Source organism: Microchirus variegatus (genome assembly GCF_963457635.1).
Source record: "Microchirus variegatus genome assembly, chromosome: 12".
NCBI classification, from domain to species: domain Eukaryota; kingdom Metazoa; phylum Chordata; class Actinopteri; order Pleuronectiformes; family Soleidae; genus Microchirus; species Microchirus variegatus.
Window position 1 is genome coordinate 24,598,780 of NC_139813.1, and position 19,683 is coordinate 24,618,462.

The following is a 19,683-nucleotide window of genomic DNA, read 5'->3' on the forward strand; positions in this document are numbered from 1 at the left end:
CTGTGCATACTGCACGTGTTTAGTGCGTGTGTACTGTCGTGTTGACTTTGTGCGTACTGCGTCGTGTTTAGTGCGTACTGCGTCGTGTCGACTGTCTGCGTACGTGCTGCGTCGTGTTTAGTGCGTACTGTGTCATGTCGACTGTCTGCGTACCTACTGCGTCGTGTTTAGTGCGTACTGCGTCGTGTCGACTGTGCGCGTACTGCGCTGTGTTTAGTGCGTACTGCGCCGTGTTTAGTGCGTACTGCGTCATGTTGACTTTGTGCGTACTGCGTCATGTTGACTTTGTGTGTACTGTCGTGTTGACTTTGTGCGTACTGCGTCGTGTTTAGTGCGTACTGCCTCATGTTGACTTTGTTCGTACTGTGACATGTTGACTTTGTGCGTACTGTGTCGTGTTGACTCCTTCGTGTTGACTGTGTCATATTGACTGTGTCGTGTTGCAACACAAGGACTGATTTTAAAGACGCGAGCACGCAGCAGATTCAGTCAGCGATCAAACTGAAGCTCGCTGAAGAACCCGCGTTTCATTTAAGAAATCCGATATCACTCTACGCGTCTAAGTGTCCTCCATTTCCCTTTTTAAGTGAATTATGGAAATATCAATTCATTTTTGCCTCCACTTTAGAGCGTCTATGAAAAGCTGAGGCCGTATATCTCAGAGAATAAAGGAGCGACTGCCAGAGTCATTTCTTTATAAAAGGAAAAGACGATAAAAAGCGCTTCACATTTTCTCGCGTCGGATAAAGGGAGAAGAGACGCTCGAGGCTATATACAGTCCTGACCTTCTCTGTGGGAGATCCCACTCTCTCTGTGTGTGTGTGTGTGTGTGTGTGTGTGTGTGTGTGTGTGTGTGTGTGTGTGTGTGTGTGTGTGTGTATATACTTCCTGTGGCCTGCCTTATGTCAGCCTCTGATTGATAGCCTGACCACAGGCAGTACGATGACTCTGCAGTATGGACTCAGTGATTAATGTCTTAATTGTGAAGGCAGCATGGCAAACAGAGATTTACACGTATACCTTCCCTCCTTCCTTCCTTCCTTCCTTCCTTCCTTCCTTCCTTCTACTACTTGGCCTCCAGCTACGGCAGATAGGAGACATTTAACACAGGAGGTGGTGGAAGTTGACATCTTGAGGGAAACTTTGAACGGGGAAGTAAAGTTTTGATGAAGTAACAGAAGCTGTTACCAATTCTGAGACCAACAGCAGACTTGTGGTACAATTTATTTTTCTGGAGATACAATAAAAACACCTTCACTCACCACAGCTGCAGGTTCAGTGGTGATTACTTCTTATTAATTAAATGTACTTGCTGGTCCTGACGCTGTATTACTGTGCAGTTATCTGACCAGCGCTGATAGTACTGCTTCCAGCCACTAGAGGCTGCACTGACAACGAGGAAGCTGACCTCAATTTCCTGCAATATTTTACGTTGTTGTCTATGTAAAACAATTGTTTATATGATTAAATAAATGATACGGAGCGTTGTCCCGAGTAAACATTAACGCTAACGGCTATGCTAACGGTTAGCCACTGGAAACGCCTGGCAAAAGTGGAGACAAAGAAGAAATGAGCGCGTTTCGCAAGTATTACGTGAGAGTTGAGTCTCAAATCTCGCGGCTGGGAAACAGCGTCAGAAAAGACGGATTTCTATCGGCTTGTTTACAGCAACTAGGAGGTTTTTGAGCATAAAAACAAGTTAATGTATGTAAGTAGACCTCCATAACTAACATAATATGTGCAACAGGACCACTCTATGTGAGCTTTAAGTCAATTTATCCCTGACTTTTTTGGTAGCTTCGTTTCCCCACCTAACCTCTATAACCCCAACCATCACCGCCCTCCTGCCGCTCAGAGGATGAATCTTCTTCTTCCTCCGAAACTCTCTGACACACTTTGACAAAGGGGTCTCTGGACTTCCACCTTGCCCTCGCCGTATCCTCCCCCTTTTCCCCCCAATTCATCTACCAGCAGCAGCAGCAGCAGAGCCCTGTCCTCATCTCTTCCCCACCTGTTGTCGTCCATCTTCATCAGGTAACCAGGTGTGGACACAGATCAGCAGGAGACCGCAGTTTCCCCGTGGCTTTTTAAAAAAAAAAAAGAAGCTTCACTTCCTTCAACTGTTGAGAGGGGAACCACACACAAGCATTAAGAGAGTGTGTTTCCTCTCGCTTTTGCCGCTGAATCCCATCAGACCCTTTTTCAGACAAAGGAACAGGCTTATGAAGATGCAGATGGATCCCCCGCTGTTGTGAAAGCCTTTATTTAGTAGCTGGTCTAGTTTTGAGTAAAAAAAAAAAAAAGGACTTACTGTGGAGAAGTTGAAGTTAAATGTCAGTGCAACAAAGCAGTCGTTGGTTGTAAACAACCTCACCAAGGACTGTTCTATTTTCCCTGTTTCTAAAAAAAGGGACTGTGGTTTGCAGTCTGTCTTCTTCCGGCTGTGCAGAGTGAGTTTATTTGGACCAACTTCCCTGACTGATGGACTTGCTTGTTAGAGGCAAACAGAGAGTAAAAAAAAGCAAGCTGTACTTTCTAACAATATGTGAGACTCGTTTCCTCCTCCTAATATGTTCTACCTGTGCTGTCTCTCTGTGACTTCCCGTGGTTTTGCCGGAGTGTCAGCAGCTACTCAGGAGGATTCCCGCAGAGTGATCCAGCTGCTCGGGGTCGGGCGGCTCCTGTCACTGCGAGCGAACCTGGATTCTCCGGAGAGAAAACAAATAGTGACAAATATGTTTTTTTTTTTTATTCTCCTGTCTGCGTCCTGACAAGCTGTCCGCGATAAGGAGGGAGCTTTGGCGGCCGAGGTTCATTCAAATGACATTGGAAGGGACACCTTTGCTTCACCATCTGGGATGCACGGGGGGGGTGGAAAAAAAAATCCCCCGTCTTGACGTGTGTCTGATTGTGTCGTAGCCAATATGTGTGTCTTCAGCGGGGTTTCGCTCAACAGATTTAGATGCATGGGCTCGGATTCACACCAGGGAAATCAAATCGATGCAATAGAATTATTAGAGTAAGCCAAATCTATCACCTCTTAGTTTAGTTTAGTTGTTGTTTCTTTCTTCAGTGGTTGCCACAGCTGATATTTGAGTGTCCAGTTAAAGACACCGGTATACGTCGGGTGTCAGGGTCCTGTAGTATCTCCAGTTCGCCATTGGGTGGCGATACAAGTCTGAACGCTTGGGAATAGGACACATTCCAACCAAAGACAGAAGAAGAGAAACGATGCTACAGCTCCCTCGGACACGTCTGGTTTGAGCGGCTCACGGCTGAAAGGCCCGTCGGGAAGGGGAGTCGACTACTTCTACGATTTCTACGAATTCTACGACTTCTTCCTAATTGATAAGAACGGATACTCAATGGACTTTTACGATGACTTCTTCTACTGTCAAAATGTTTTATCTGCTTGCAGAACGGGGGCTTATTCTTATACTAACTGACGGTGCTGTCCACGCGCAGCTAACGCAAAATCTGGGACGCACGCGCAGCCTACGCGTTGAAGACGCAATTCGCGTCGAGCGCACAATTCCCAGAAGTATATCGAATCCTTAACACTGAGCAAATGTGATTAGGCCACCTTGCTCTTGGGTACGCCAAAACGCTTGACCTGGCGGAGATTTGAACCAGCAACCCTCTCGTCAAAAGCCCAATTTACCTTGAGTTTGACCAGTGAGCGTGCACTAGAAACCTATGGGGGACTAAATAAAAAAAGCTCTGGGACATGCTTACCGTCAAATAGAAGAAACAAATCAGAAGGTTTTCTTCAGGACGTGCGGGTTAAATAGAGCGATGTTTCTGATTAGTCTCTTCTCTAATCTTTATTTTCATTTTTAAACTCCCCGTCGTTAATGGAAACCACATGCACCCAGTACTCGACCCGGGTCACGTCGACCCGACGTTTATTACTGAAGGAAAACAGACAAAACTCAAGATCTTTGCTGCAGGTGCAACACCGGGGAGCGACGGTGGCTCAGTGGTAGAGAGCGGTCGTCGTTCAGCTGAAAATGTGCGAGTTCCTCGTTGCTCCTGACTGTATAAAGCCCAATTTATACTCCTGCGTAAAGTGCTCTGCGTAGGCTACGCAGAGTCCTCTGCGTCGACGCAGAACCTGTCGAAGAGCCTCTGCGTCGTCTCCGGGTGCACGGAATATTTTTTAAGTGTCCGTCACTCCGTCAAGGGACAACGGAGACGGCAAGAGCTGCGATTGGTCCTCAGGACAGGCCGAGCGAAGCTGCTCTGTGCCGGCTCACAGTGAGCAGCGACCGTCCAAAAGAGGGCGGAGCTGAAGACGGCCGACTTCGTCGCTGCCGAACTATAAATACGTCATATCTTAACACACAGCAGCACATGTTTAGACTCTAAATGGCCAATTTCTCGCCTCAAATTATCTTAAAACTGCGTTCCGTGACACAGAAAAGTGACAAACGGCCGCTGTTTCAACAACAACAGTCTTTCTCCCTCGGACGCCATTGCTCACTGTGGCCAAAAGCACAACAACCTTGGGCAGCGACCCCTACTGATCGGGCGGGAAATTGCAGCGCATATCCGTCACCACGACGCAGAAGTATAAAGGCTCGAGTGGTCTACGTGGTGACGCAGACGGATAACGCATTACGCAGTCGGAGAAGTATAATGTGGCCTTAAGAGTCAGGAGTGGTCATCAAGACATTTTACCAAAGTGTATGAAAACGAGGGGGGGGGGGGTTGTGTAGAGGAGAGGTTAACTCGTTTCACATTCGTCTTTGTTGTCAGTTTTTTTTTTTCCTCTTCCACAACATTACACAGTCAGGATTGCTGTCGCCGTCCTCGTGGTGTTACATTATCACCTGCTGCAGAGCTGTGTTGATTGTTTCCTCACTTCTTGTTTCCCCTTCCTTCTCCTTCTCTGTCTTTTCCATCTCTTGTCTCTCTCTCTGTAAAAAAACGAAAAGGGCTCTAAGGCGTCTCGTTGGGCCGACCCGGACCACTTCGCCCAGCGTCAGACCTGCATGAACGCCTTCAGCCACTGGCTGGGCTTCATGCCCCTGGTGCACTCGCAGATGAGGCTGGACCCCGTGCTGTTCCGGGACCAGGTTTCCATCCTGAGGAAGAAGTACAGAGACATCGAGAGGCTGTGAACGTACACAGAGAGAGAGACGGAGATCTCATTTTGAACCTTTGCGAAGGAAAAACTCACACACGCCGCACAGGAAAACACTAACAATGCAGTCAACTGCACAACAAACTTGAGTTCCTGGTGCATTACCTCCCATCTGTGACTTGAACATACGAATGCATGGATGCACATGCAGCAAAAGGGCAGCCGCGACCGCAGACGTACGATAATGTGTTGCATGGTTTGAAAAAAACGGACCTGTAAAAAAAAAAAAAAATGTAACGTCTTTTATTTATTTTTTTATTTTCAGAGAATATAAAGTATGTCTATCGTGGATATCGGGCCGTATCATATAGAGTTAAACAGGTTCAAGGGGTTGATAAGTTGTAGGTTTTATTTATGAAAAATCCAAAGTCACTTCGTCCATGTCCAGAACAGATACTTTACGGGAAGGAGAAAAAAAAAAACTGCAGGACCGAGCTGAACAAACAGCTGCTTCCCCCCCAAAAAAAACATCCACAGACAACGGCGACAACGCCGCGTGTACACTATTGTAGATTTTTAGCAGAGGTTCCTGTCTGTATGAAACAAACGGAAAAAAATAAAATAATGTTATAAGACGAAAGGGCAGGTGTCCGTTGTTCCTTCCTTTCTTCAGTTATTGGGGTTGTAGGTTCTGAAGAACTCAATCAGTGGCATTTATGACAACTGCATCGGGCAACAATTTCCATGTGAGACATTTGGGATGAAAAAAACCCTCAAGATCCATAAAAAGTCATTTTTCACAATAAGGAGGAAATTGAAATAATGCTCCAACAAGGAAAATACATGTCTTGGGCTCATATTTGGTAAAATGGTGCATTTCAACCTTCTTTCTTTGTTATTATGATCTAATTACACATAGAAGAGAAAAATTCCCACTTTATGTCTTCATGAACAAAGATGGAATTTAGGTTTTGTTACCCATTCTTGTACCAGTACAACAAAAAACACCATAATATACAATTTTGGGCTGAAAAATGAGTAATGACAGAACACAACAACACTTGGCATGCTTTAAAATCAACCTTCCGTGGTCCTTCACGCGCACCTAACGCAAAATCCGTGCTGCGCGCGCAGCCTACGGGTTGATGACGCAATTCGGAAGTATACCGGAGCCTTAACACTGAGCAAACGGGATTGGGCTACCCAAAAAACGCTTGACCTGGCGGAGATTTGAACCATTATTTGGGATGAAAAACCCCTCAAAGATCCATAAAAAGTCGTTTTTCACAACAAGGGGGAAATTGAAATAATGCTCCAACAAGGAAAACACATGTCTTGGGCTCATATTTGGTAAAATGGTGCATTTCAACCTTCTTTCTTTGTCATTATGATCTAATTACACATAGAAGAGAAAAATGCCCACTTCATGTTTTGATGAACAAACATGTATTTTAGGTTTTGTTACCCATTCTTGTACCAGTACAACAAAAAACACCACAATATACAATTGTGGGCTGAAAAATGAGTAATGACAGAACACAACAACACTTGGCATGCTTTAAAATCAACCTTCCGTGATCCTTCACGCGCAGCTAACGCAAAATCCGTGCCGCACGCGCAGCCTACGCGTTGATGACGCAATTCGGAAGTATACCGGAGCCTTAACACTGATCAAACGGGATTGGGCTACCCCAAATAACGCTTGACCTGGCGGAGATTTGAACCAGCGTTTGGGATGAAAAACCCCTCAAAGATCCATAAAAAGTCGTTTTTCACAACAAGGAGGACATTGAAATAATGCTCCAACAAGGAAAATACATGTCTTGGGCTCATGGTAAAATGGTGCATTTCAACCTTCTTTCTTTGTTATTATGATCTAATTACACATAGGAGACAAAAAACCCACTTCATGTCTTGATGAACAAACATGTATTTTAGGTTTTGTTACCCATTCTTGTACCAGTACAACAAAAAACACCATAATATACAATTGTGGGCTGAAAAAAAAATGAGTAATAACAGAACACAACAACACTTGGCATGCTTTAAAATCAACCTTCCGTGATCCTTCACGCGCAGCTAACGCAAAATCCGTGCCGCACGCGCAGCCTACGCGTTGATGGCGCAATTCGGAAGTATACCAGAGCCTTAACACTGAGCAAACGGGATTGGGCTACCCAAAAAACGCTTGACCTGGCGGAGATTTGAACCAGCATTTGGGATGAAAAACCCCTCAAGATCCATAAAAAGTCGTTTTTCACAACAAGGGGGAAATTGAAATAATGCTCCAACAAGGAAAATACATTTCTTGGGCTCATATTTGGTAAAATGGTGCATTTCAACCTTCTTTCTTTGTTATTATGATCTAATTACACATGGGAGAGAAAAATACCCACTTCATGTCTTGATGAAAAAACATGTATTTTAGGTTTTGTTACCCATTCTTGTACCAGTACAACAAAAAACACCATAATATACAATTGTGGGCTGAAAAATGAGTAATGACAGAACACAACAACACTTGGCATGCTTTAAAATCAACCTTCCGTGATCCTTCACGCGCAGCTAACGCAAAATCCGTGCCGCACGCGCAGCCTACGCGTTGATGGCGCAATTCGGAAGTATACCGGAGCCTTAACACTGAGCAAACGGGATTGGGCTACCCAAAAAACGCTTGACCTGGCGGAGATTTGAATCAGCATTTGGGATGAAAAACCCCTCAAAGATCCGTAAAAAGTCCTTTTTCACAACAAGGAGGACATTGAAATAATGCTCCAACAAGGAAAATACATGTCTTGGGCTCATATTTGGTAAAAAAATCAACCTTCCGCGATACTAACTGCATTGTTTTCCTTCCAGATAAACCCACATTCTGTAGCTTGAATATTAGTACTGGAGACATTTTGTGAACATAGAGAACAAACATCTGCAGGAAAAAATGGGATATAGCTCCAAACAACATTCATACTGACATGGTTGCTATGTGAGGGGATGATGCCCCAGGTTTTTCAACTGTGCAATGGTGGGGTAGGCGACTTCAAGAGGGGGGTAGGGAAAGTCTTGAAGATCACAAAAGGTCTGGACGTCCTGCAGGACAGGCACCGCCCAAGAAAACATTGACGGTGTTCACCACACGGTGATGGATGACCGACGTTTGACTCTTCATCACATAGACATTGCTGTTAGCATCTAACCGTGAAAGAGTGGAGAACATTCTGCACAAGGAACTTGAAGGTTTCCACACCACTTTTTGACATTTTGTGGAACGTTTACCTAACGTTTACCTAACGTTTACCTAACCCCAGGTTGAGTTTTGGGTCCACCACTTTGAGCCAGAGACACAAAGGCAGAAATATCTGCTGTTGAGGACTTTCTGACTGGGATAGGAGCTTCTACACCAAAGGTAAAAGTATGTCGACCACAGGGGAGAAGATGTTGAGCCACATTTGCTCACTTTTGACCATTGCATCATCTTCCGCCTATGAATTCAATCAGAGGAAAGGCCTAGAGCCCCCTCAGAGGGCCAGTTCATGAAGCTAACTGCTAACACCACGGGCTAACAGCAGACAATCGTAATAGCTCCCAGAGCCTCTTTCTGTTTTCTCTGTTCTGGGTTGTTGCATCTCTCCCACAGGCGTTTTTTTGCTCATCCCGTATTGTTCATCATGCCATTTAATGGAGTTGCTATAAAAAGGGAGGGAAAAAAGTGTCTGAGCTAACAAGCTCCTAGACTCCTAAGAGTGAGTCACGGGGGAGGGCTGTTTAATGGAGATTGATTAGTGGCAAAATTAGAGAAGTCCTGGCGCCTCATGGTTCCTGGAAAAAAAAAGGGACTATTGCATTTTGCATTCTTTTAAAGTGTTTATATTCTCTGCAAAACTAGCATAAATGTGCCACTTTGCATCCAGACATGGCACCGTTATCAAAGAAGACATGGAAATATGTCTGAATACAAATAATGCTTTTTCTTTGAAGCTTTTTTTTGTTTTCAAATCGTCAAAAAAATGAACATAAATTCAAATATTTATCATCTTGTTGCATACAGAATGATAAGAAGTTGTTCTTTTTTCGCTCCGTGTTTATTTTTGAGTTAATTAGATCGATATACTGTGGACGAAAACAGACGACGGAGCGAGCCAAGTGATTAAATATTCAGCTGAGATGAGAGAAAACGCCTGGAACCAGTGTGTGTGTGTGTGTGTGTGTAAACAGCATTTGTGCGTCCGCACGTACACATTTTTTTGGAGTTCTAAGAGTGACCTGTCAAAATAAAGTGATAGCGTTCAGCGTGCGAGAGCAGAACGGACCATTTTTTCCCATCAAATACGAAAGGTTTACACTTTTTCTCGTTTTTTTTCCCTCCTAAAATCTGGCAAACTCTACCAGAGCTAACGGAAGCACCCTTTGCTGTCATGATGCATTATTACGGTGTGTGTGTGTGTGTGTGTTAAGTGTGATGAATCTGGTCTTTTTCTGTATTATTAGCGCTTTAGCTCAGGCCCTCGCTTCGTTTATTCCAAGCACTAGTTCACTGTCCGTCTGACAGCGTTGACCTTTCGGATAATAACACCAACACAAGACGTCTTACGGCCACACCGTCTCTTTTGGGACGGAGGTAATTGGCGTCTAAAGAAAGTCTTTGTCTGGGCGACGGTTCGCACGAATCCCGAATTATTTATTGATTTATTTATTGTTTTTAGTTTGCAAACTCAGAAATAATAGAAGAAGCACAGTACACAGAAGACACAGAGATGTTTATGTGGCTCTTGCAGTTTGAAACAATTGAATATGTTAAAGTTCATGGACGGCGCGATGCTAGCAAGCTAAAAGGGCCGCCATATCGCCACCTATATCGCATAGGAGGTGGACGCAAATCAGTCATGACTAGAGCTTGTGTACCGAGACAGGGACAGAAGACCAAATACATGACATTAGTCAACTTACCTGTGTATAGAAATGTGTTGGGTATTTCAAACTCTAGCACTATCAAGGGTTTGTAACTAGAAGCTAACAAACGTCACCTGCGACCAGGCACCTTCTCACTATATGCCCTCAATACTTTAGATAGAATAATCCAGCTCCTTAATTTGTCGTTACGGGGGGAACTTGAACTATGTGAAGTACGGTCAACGATTAAAACCTAAGCTAGCCTTAAAAAAGTGCCTTTTAGCAGTTGTAGTTAATCGGTAGCTAACTCCAAGGGATTCAACACGGCAAAACATTAAAAAAGATGTCTTTCAATTTCTCCGATAGTCTATCATTTGTCAGTAAACACTCTTTGGAGGAACATCATTTAGAACATCTCAACATCTGGATTATTGAAAACCAGGAAGTGACTGAACATATCGTCCTCTTGTATAAAATACATAATTTACAAAACAGACACGTTCTAGTGAAGAAGACCTGAAGCTAGTGATTCAACGCTCAGAAAATAGTTTACTGACGTTTGAATAAATCAAGTGAAAAGTTCCATTCGAACGTTCTTCTTGCAACCAGCGGTATCGCTATTCAGTATTCAGTGTTACTTCCTGGTTAGTCTCATCCTGCAAACCAGAGAGAATCCAATTCAAAGTGCTTCACACGCTTAAATGAAAGAAACTACGATACTCAAAATACAACAGGGTAAAAACAATGAAAACAACATGTAATAGAGAAATAAACGGGGAAAAACCACAGAAAATTCAAAATACAAAGTAAGGATAAATAAATAAGAGGCAAACTCAACTGGTATTAAAAGCCAAACCAAATAAACTGGTATTTAGCAAAGACTTAGCATAATATCTTACTAAGAGTTTATATAGGTTTATATAGGATTTTTAAGCAACTGGCCATAAAATCCTCCTAATATGTCACAGAGACTCAGGAATAATGTTCATATAACAAACTGAACTCACCAACAACAACAGTACAGACAAAATATTTGCATTAAAAAATTTTTTTGCAGACTGCAAATGAAATCATGTTTTGGCATGTGGCGCCACCTACCGCCGTCTACCAGTCATTGCGGTCAGTAGAGTCTCAGCTGCCGAGCAACCATGGGTTGCCAGTTACGTCAGAAAACGAAACCTAAAAGACCTCGGTGTTTTGGATTTGAGTGTAGTAACCGTTTTTTGGCCACATTCATACATATGGTGCCTTTAATTGTAAGAGCATGTTAAAGTACAGGTCAGTGTTGGTCATTGGATGTGATCATCCCTGGTTTCCCTCAGGAGGAAAACTATAACCGCTTCACTTCTCCTCTGTTTTGTACGGAGTGGACAGTGAACACGGATCACAGAGAAGAAACACAGAGAGAATAAATCCAGCGACAGAGAGTAAAATAAAAAACACAGACAGGACAGAAGGCTTTTAAAGTGACGTAGAGTGGTGAAAATCCTCGGGGACCCGTGAAGACGTCAAAGCGATGGTTAGTTTGGCTTCACTTTATCGGGGGTAAAGTGAATCACAGAGCAATTAATTTGAAGTCGTTTAAAAACCAACTGCACCGCTGAGTGTGAGGAGTCAAACGCTCGCCGTGCTCGTATATTTGACTGATTTATTAGCATATTTTTATGCGTTTATAGGTTTGCTGAGACTCAGGGAAAATGCCACACATGCTGCGCACGGAAACGTACGTGATAGATGTTCTTTACGCCATCGTTTTGCAATTTGCTTTTGTCTCTAATGTTTGTGCAGCACTTCTTTTCATTCACAGCCTCCACGCAGGAGCCGTTTGAGGTTAAAGTGCCTTGCACTTGTGGCCAAAGGACACATTATGGCACACAATGACTGCATAGAGAAACCTGGAACTGATCAGGTTAGAAGACAATCTGCTCAATTTAACAACAGGTGGCGCTCGTTGATCTAATCGACCCAAAGCAGGATCACAGAGAAGCGTTTCCAGCAATTTCAAGATCTATATGTTTCAAATAACGCGCCGAAAATTAGGTTGTTTTCCATTAACAAACATATTTAGAGGTAAATCCACAAATTAGGGCTGAAACAATGACTCAATGAATACATTATTAGTGTTAAAGCTTCTTAAATGTGAATATTTTCTGGTTTCTTTGCTCCATGTTAAAAAGAAATCATTAAAACTGTATAATTTTGGTTTGCGGACAAAATAAGACTTGTATTGAGAACAGGTTTGAGAAACACTGATCAACATCTTTTAGCATTTAATGGACCAAACGATTTCTCTTATTGAGAAAACAATCGACAGATTCATTAATTTTGAAAATAACCATCAGTTGCAGCCCTTGCACTCCGATTTGCTTCTGTCACAATTCGTAAAGTCACAAAAGTTTGTCACCATTTAAACGTTTTGGGAACTGACGTGCAGCAGTTACCGTGGTTACTACATGTTACAAACAATGTGCCGCGTAAATAACAGCCAAAATATATTTGATAAAGAGAGAAAATCCCACAACATAAACATAGAAATCACTCAAACTGGCGGTCCGGGGGCCAAGAGACAGTCATCTGCATACTGCGTGATTATTGGGTTAATTGTGCAAATGTCTTTTTTTAAAACAAAGTCTCTTCTTCTTCTATAAAAGCCATTCTCCTTGGACCTTTAGCGCTGTCACTCACGGAACATTGTTCCCTTTTTCTCTGTGCATGAAAATCCCAGAAGATCAGCAGTTTTCTTCAAATACCCAGATCGTTGTGTCCTGCACCGACGATTACGAATCATTCAAAGTCGTTTAAAATTGCCTTTTTTTCCCGATGCTCAGTTTAAACTTCAGAAGGCTCAACGTGCACATGACTAAACTGATTGATTGTGATTGGCTGATTAGATTTTTTGTGTCCAGTGAAGGTAGTCTTGGAACTTGTGCGTATCGGCACTTCAGACTAAAAAAATGTGATATTCTTGGCACGGAGGTTCCCCACATCTTCTTGTCAGGTTCCCGGCTGATGTTCTTATACAAGAACAAAAGAAGAACAGATGCAGTAGATGAGTGGCCTGCAGTGACTCACGGCCATGGTGTGTGTGTGTGTGTGTGTCGGTTGTACGGCAAAATAGACAGAAAACTGAACATCCATCCATTCCCATCAGTCCACCGGAGTCAATCAGCCCTGACAGGCGTCCTCTCCCCCTCCTTTCATCTCTCACTCGCTCTCTTTATTTATTTTAAGCCGTCAGCGTTCATCTCATTCGTTACAGCTCCATTATTGCCGCGCCGCCTCGATAAAATAACAAACGCATGAATAAATCATAACCGACCCTCAATCTCTCTGATTCACTGAGTTTGGGATAATTATTCAGTTTTTTTTTCGCCCATTGATTTCGCTGTGACCCCCAAAAAAAACGTTTCCAAGGTTATGGGATGGGGGGAATTGATTGGCAGCGAGCGAGCGATCGCGGAGACAGAGGAGAAACTTGCGGAATATCCAAATATTCAAATCTCTCTCTCTCTGCTCCCGTCTTCTCAAATATCCATGACCAAACAGGCTTATAATTGGAAGTCAAGGGGCCCAGAAATACTCCTCACCTTCTCTCTCTGAATCGTCCGGATATTAGTTCTGGCGAGTTACGGCGGCTGATGTGAGCGCACGGGGGAGAAGATGATGAAAAGGGGAAAGTCATCAGGAGGAGCCAATCGCTGGTAATTGCGAGGGACTTTCTCGTTCTGTACATTTTTATTATTATCATTCTTAGGGCCCGAGTACTGGGAAGGCCCCATTGTTATGGCTCGGATTATTATTTAATGATTCATGGCTTGGAGATAGTGGCACTGACTGGATGCTGAAGATGCTGCAGGTTTTACATGGTAGTGACCAGGATTGGACAGGATTAGAAGTTAGCATATTGAAGGGATGTGCTCAGGTTGGACGGTAAGAGAGTGAAGGTTGAGACAAACGATGGAGGACAAGGACGTCCACAGAAGGACGTGAGGACAGTTGTGTGTAACAGTAGAGGACACAAGGGAGAGGACAACTTGACTTTTTACTTCCTATTCTTTGTCATTGTGTATTGTATGTTTTGGGTAACATCTACTGCAGGTCTGTCGTCCAGGGAGTGGATCCCTCACCTGTGGTTCTCCCTAAGGGTTTTTTCCCTGGTAGTTTTCCCTTACCCTGGTCGAAGGTCTAAGGACAGAGGATGTTACCAACCCTGTGAAGTCCAGTGAGACATATGTTTTATAAACTGTGGGCTATAAAGATTGATTGATTGACAAGCTGGAGGTAGATGATCGACAAGAACGTGGGCATCGCAAAGTGGTTCGACAGCATCCCCCCCGAAATTCAGCCTCTGGAATCATTGAGGCACCAAAACTTGCAGGCACATCCTTGGAGCCTAAGTCCAAGTCGTCCGTTTAAATTCCCTATCACAGTAACTATGACGACCCTTGTCCGTCCAAAGTGTTGGCCACCATCCAGGGAGAACTCGCTACACAAATGAGTTTTGGTACGCTTCCCTTGGGGTACCAGAGTAAAATAGTATGGTATGGTCCGTCGCCTTGAAAGGCAAGCCGCTACTGTGCCGTACTGTATTAAACTGAGCCGTACCATGACGGAAACACGACAGCCCCAGGAATCTGTTAGTCTTAAGGCCCTGGTGTACACCCCCCGAATCCCCTGCCCAACGGTCCTTTCGTCTGTGAACCAGACGTAGCTTTGTTCTCTTCTTCTTGGTAGGAATTTGTCCTATTCCCTGCGTTCCAAACTCGTACTGCCACACGATGGTGAACTGGGATACTACAGGACCCTGACGCGTGAGTAGACCGGGGTCCGTGATATGCGACCAGGGCCTTTAGAGATACCAAAATTGGTAGGCACAATTAACAAAATTAAGTCTTAAATCCAACAGGAAGTCGCCCATTTTACATTTCTGCATTTTGGGCAGTTTTCCCAACCATAATAACACCATGGCAACACAGTTTGAAAGTAAATGATGTGATCTGTCCAGTTTCCTGAGTTATGCGACCAGTGCCTTTAGAGATACCAAAACTTGTAGGCCCAAAAAAATTAGGACAAAAGTCATTTGGAGCCATTTTCTAAATCTAACAAGAATTCCCTGTTCTGTGGGCCAGACGTAGCTTTGTTCTCTTCTTCTTGGTAGGAATTTGTCCTATTCCCTTCGTCCAAACTCGTACTGCCACACGATGGTGAACTGGGATACTACAGGACCCTGACGAGTGAGTAGACCGGGGTCCGTGATATGCGACCAGGGCCTTTAGAGATACCAAAATTGGTAGGCACCAAAAAATTATTCTGCATTTTCGGCAGTTTTCCCGACCACAATAACACCATGGCAACCCAGTTTGAAAACAGCTGAGGGGTAAATGATGTCCTCCTGATTTGTCCAGCTTCCTGAGTTAGCGGCAACACTGGCCACTTCCCAGCATGCACTCTCGACGGGAAGTCAGCCACTTTCAATTTGTGTTCCGTTTTTTTTGGGCCATTTTTTTTACATCCCAGATGAAAATCCCTACCACGGCAACGCCATGGCAACCCCACGTTAAAGGCAGACATGTAGAAAATGATCATGTCTTCCAGTTTCCCGAGTTAGCAGCAGAGCACAGCTGCGGTGGCCGCCGTCCAGTGTTCACCCCCTTGACGTGATTTCAGCCATTTTGAGTTTCGTGGTCATTTCTGGCACAGATTAAATTCCTCGATACATCGCGGCCACAGCGTCTGCGTAACATCTTCGTGTTCTGTCCAGTTTCCTGAGTTTTGCAGCAGCGTAAATACTTGCTTACAGCTCTGATTTCGACTCTTCTCACTCGCTCTATTGTCATTTTCACGAGGACAAACACATTCCCTCGCCTATCTTCTCTTGTCTGCTCGCAGTGTTTCTCATTATCGCCTGTCTCCACACATATTGTCATGGTGGGCAGTCAACCGTGATGATTATCATAAGGTACTGGTGGGACATTGTGTGTGTGAGAGAGAGAGTGTGTGTGTGTTCCAGTAGTTTTGAAGCATTGACTTGGCGTTTCCGAACAATCCTGGGACAATCCTTCCTCATATGACACAGGAGTCAGAGTCTTCTTCCCTGGTGGGTGTCGAGAGAGTCTCCCATTGTCACGAACTGAATGGGACAAGTCTCTGGACGTACGAATCCTATTATGAAGGAAGTGAAAAAGAGGAGGAAGAAGAAGAATACGGAAGAGGATTTAAAAAATGGAGCAGTGCAGCGAACGAAACGCGTGTCAAACCACAATCTGGTAATTTCTCAACTGACAACATGCAATGTCTTATTTATACAATGATGAGAATGTCATTATTTTTATTTTATATATGTTTTTGTGTGTGTTTGAATTGTCTCATATTATTATTATTCCTTTAGTGCTATACAAATAAAGTGTTATTACTATATTATGATGATATTATATTATTAAAGGTACTTTCACTACAGAACGTTTGCATTTTAATTTTTGAAAATAAGCAACAAATATATTATTCATTTTTATTCTTTTTTATAAGTATTTTTGAAGTTCTATGTAAATATTGTTCATTATCCTCTCCTCAAAAACAAACAATAATCATGTTATTTTTACATAGTTTCTATACTTTGTGATACACTATTGTTTAATTATTCAACTACACCTCTGTATTGAAACCACTCACAAGAAAAATCTACATATTTTTGATTTGAAAAACATGTCAAAATCATAATTTTACATTGAACAAAAATCATTTTTAAAGGTGCATTATGTAATGAATCTAAAGCAACTGGCCATAAAATATATATATGTCACAGAGACTCAGGAATAATGTTCATATAACAAACTGAACTCATCAACAACAACAGTACAGACAAAATATTTTGCAGACTGCAAATCATGTTTATGTTTTGAAATCTTGTTTTTAGCATGTGGCGCCACCTACCGCCGTCCACCAATCATTGCAGTCAGTAGAGTCTCAGCTGCCGAGCAACCACGGGTTGCCAGTTACGTCAGAAAACAAAACCTAAAAGGTTTTTCGGTATTTTGAATTTTAATGTAGTAACCGTTTTTGGCCACATTCTTACATGTGGCGCCTTTAATAGCCTCAAAGTCACGTTTTATGTATCTGCTAAATTCAAATTAAACCCTTTATCCAGTTCTAAGCCTAACCCTGAAGCCAGGTTTTAACCCCTCCCAAAAAAGTCGCCAAACAAACCAAAATGTCCTCACTTTCCTAAAGAGTCCTCACTCTATAGGTTTTTTTTCAGTGTTTGGTCCTCACAAAGCGACACATACAAGAACTCTCACACACACACAGAGACACGGAGGTCAGATTGTTTCAGTGGTGTTGATTTGTTCGAATCCAACTTCCTCTGCTCCTGATCCAGATCTCATTTCCTGACTCTTAACCCCCAAGGAACACGGTCTATATAATGTGTGTGTGTGTGTGTGTGTGTGTGTGTGTGTGTGTGTGTGTGTGTGTGTGTGTGTGTGTGTGTGTGTGTGTAAGCAACAAACAGTGTAAATTAAATGACGTGCACGGTTAGTAATTGCTTCCTAACGCTGTAATGGTACCACGTCCCGTGACTGTGAAGTAAGTGAAAACACATGGACAAAAATACACCGACTGACAACTCGTGACAAGTTATAACAGTTCATAACAATAACACTTTTAGTTTAAGCCTAAAAAAAACAAATATTTTGTTGCTTATTTTATCCACAAAAGGGCCAGAAAAAGTGTTTTTGACCATTTTGTCCAGAATAACTTTCAATATCTAGTTATTTACAATCGACTGCGTGTTAAAATACTGTATTAAGGACTTAGAGGTGCCATATGTAAGAATGTGGCCAAAAACGGTTACTACACTCAAATTCAAAATACTGAGGTCTTTTAGGTTTCGTTTTATGACCTAACTGGCAACCCGTGGTTGCTCGGCAACTGCGACTCTACTGACTGCAATAATTGGTAGACGGTGGTAGGTGGGAGTGAGCGATACAGCGAGAGAAGACGGAGAAAAGTGCGTTTACATCGAGAGAAGACAGAGAAAAGTGCGTTTACAGCGAGAGAAGACAGAGAAAAGTGCGTTTACAGCGAGAGAAGACAGAGAAAAGTGCGTTTACAGCAAGAGAAGACAGAGAAAAGTGCGTTTACAGCGAGAGAAGACAAAGAAAAGTGCGTTTACAGCAAGAGAAGACAGAGAAAATTGTTTACAGCGAGAGAAAGTGCATTTACAGCGAGAGAAGACAGCAAAAAGTGCGTTTACAGACAATTTCTCCAGAATAACTTTCAATATCTGGTTATTTACAATTGACTGCGTGTTAAATTACTGTATTAAGAACTTGCCATATGTAAGAATGTGGCCAAAAACTGTTACTACACTCAAATTCAAAATACCGAGGTCTTTTAGGTTTCGTTTTATGACCTAACTGGCAACCCGTGGTTGCTCGGCAGCTGAGACTCTACTGACTGCAATGATTGGTAGACGGCGGTAGGTGGCGCCACATGCCAAAAAACATGATTTCAAAACATAAACATGATTTGCAGTCTGCAAAATGTTTTTTTTAATGCAAATATTTTGTCTGTACTGTTGTTGTTGGTGAGTTCAGTTTGTTATATGAACATTATTCCTGAGTCTCTGTGACATATTAGGAGGATTTTTATGGCCAGTTGATTTAGATTTATTACATAATGCACCTTTAAGCCTCAAAAAGCAACTATTTACTGCTTATTTTATCCAAAAAAGGGCCATAAAATGTGCTTTTTACCATTTACCTTTTTCTCCAGAATAACTTTCGATCTGGTTATTTACAATTTACCGTGTGTTAAAATACTGGATTAAGAACTTAAAATGAAGAAAAACTCTAGGTTTTATTGAGAACCGTAGTTGTACATGAAAACCAGAATAAAACATATTTAAAATAACATGTTATATGAGTTTTTGTCTCAATGTCCAAAAAGAGGGTTAGAAAAATGTAGGTGCTTTATAAATATAAATAAAGATGTTATTACAGAACGTCTGAGAAAATCTAAAAACGCTGACTTTGCAGAGGAAAATGAAGCTTTCTGTTCTTACGAGTGAAACTCCAATCTGTCACAGAGAGAGAGACGAAGCAGGGACGACATATACGTCTCTCGCGGGAAAATTTGTCGTCGTTTGGATCCTCGAGAGCGAGAAAGAGAAAAGCAGCAGCGACGGAAAACAAAAGAGAACAGTCACTGTCGTCTTTTGACAAAATAAAGCTCCTTATAATTTCCTTTAAACTTCAGCCTCCTTTTTTATCTGGGATTTGATTTCACTGCAGAGAGAATTATTCACTCTCGGTTAAGTTGTTTACTGTTCGGCTCTGTGGTCATTATGGCTTCATCACAGTCCTTTTTTAAAAGAAAAGAAAAATAAAAAATATAATAAAACAAAAGTGCCAACTGTCTCATGCAACTTTCTTTGAAAAAGTTTCCCCCGTGAAGGAGAAACTTGAATTTTTGAAAAAAGTTGTGAGGTTCATTATTTAAGTTTCTAAAGTAAAAAGTGGAAGATTCTCTGACACCTGGAAAAAAAGAAAATAAAGTTCATACTTGACCTTAGAAACAGGAGCTGTCATTTTAAGATCTATTTTTTGCTGCGTTCCCATTTTCTTATCTAATACCTATTTAAACTCCATGGCAACGACATCATCAGCATCAGACTGAACGTTATGAAACCCTGTGTCTGTATGAAAACTCTG

General features: G+C 42.5%; 1 protein-coding gene across 3 annotated transcripts in view; it reads left to right on the forward strand.

The window, feature by feature from the left end:
- Positions 1 to 5,123, forward strand: part of LOC310934636 (exostosin-1) — a gene marked incomplete at both ends in the record, with an annotated part of 231,728 nt that extends 226,605 nt beyond the window's left edge. For all 3 annotated transcript variants that reach the window (XM_083898413.1, XM_083898414.1, XM_083898415.1), the window contains one exon: positions 4,938 to 5,123. In XM_083898413.1, coding sequence (XP_083754539.1) covers positions 4,938 to 5,123 — 186 coding nt within the window. The remainder of the gene's footprint in view (positions 1 to 4,937) is intronic.
- Positions 5,124 to 19,683: the final 14,560 nt, after the last annotated feature.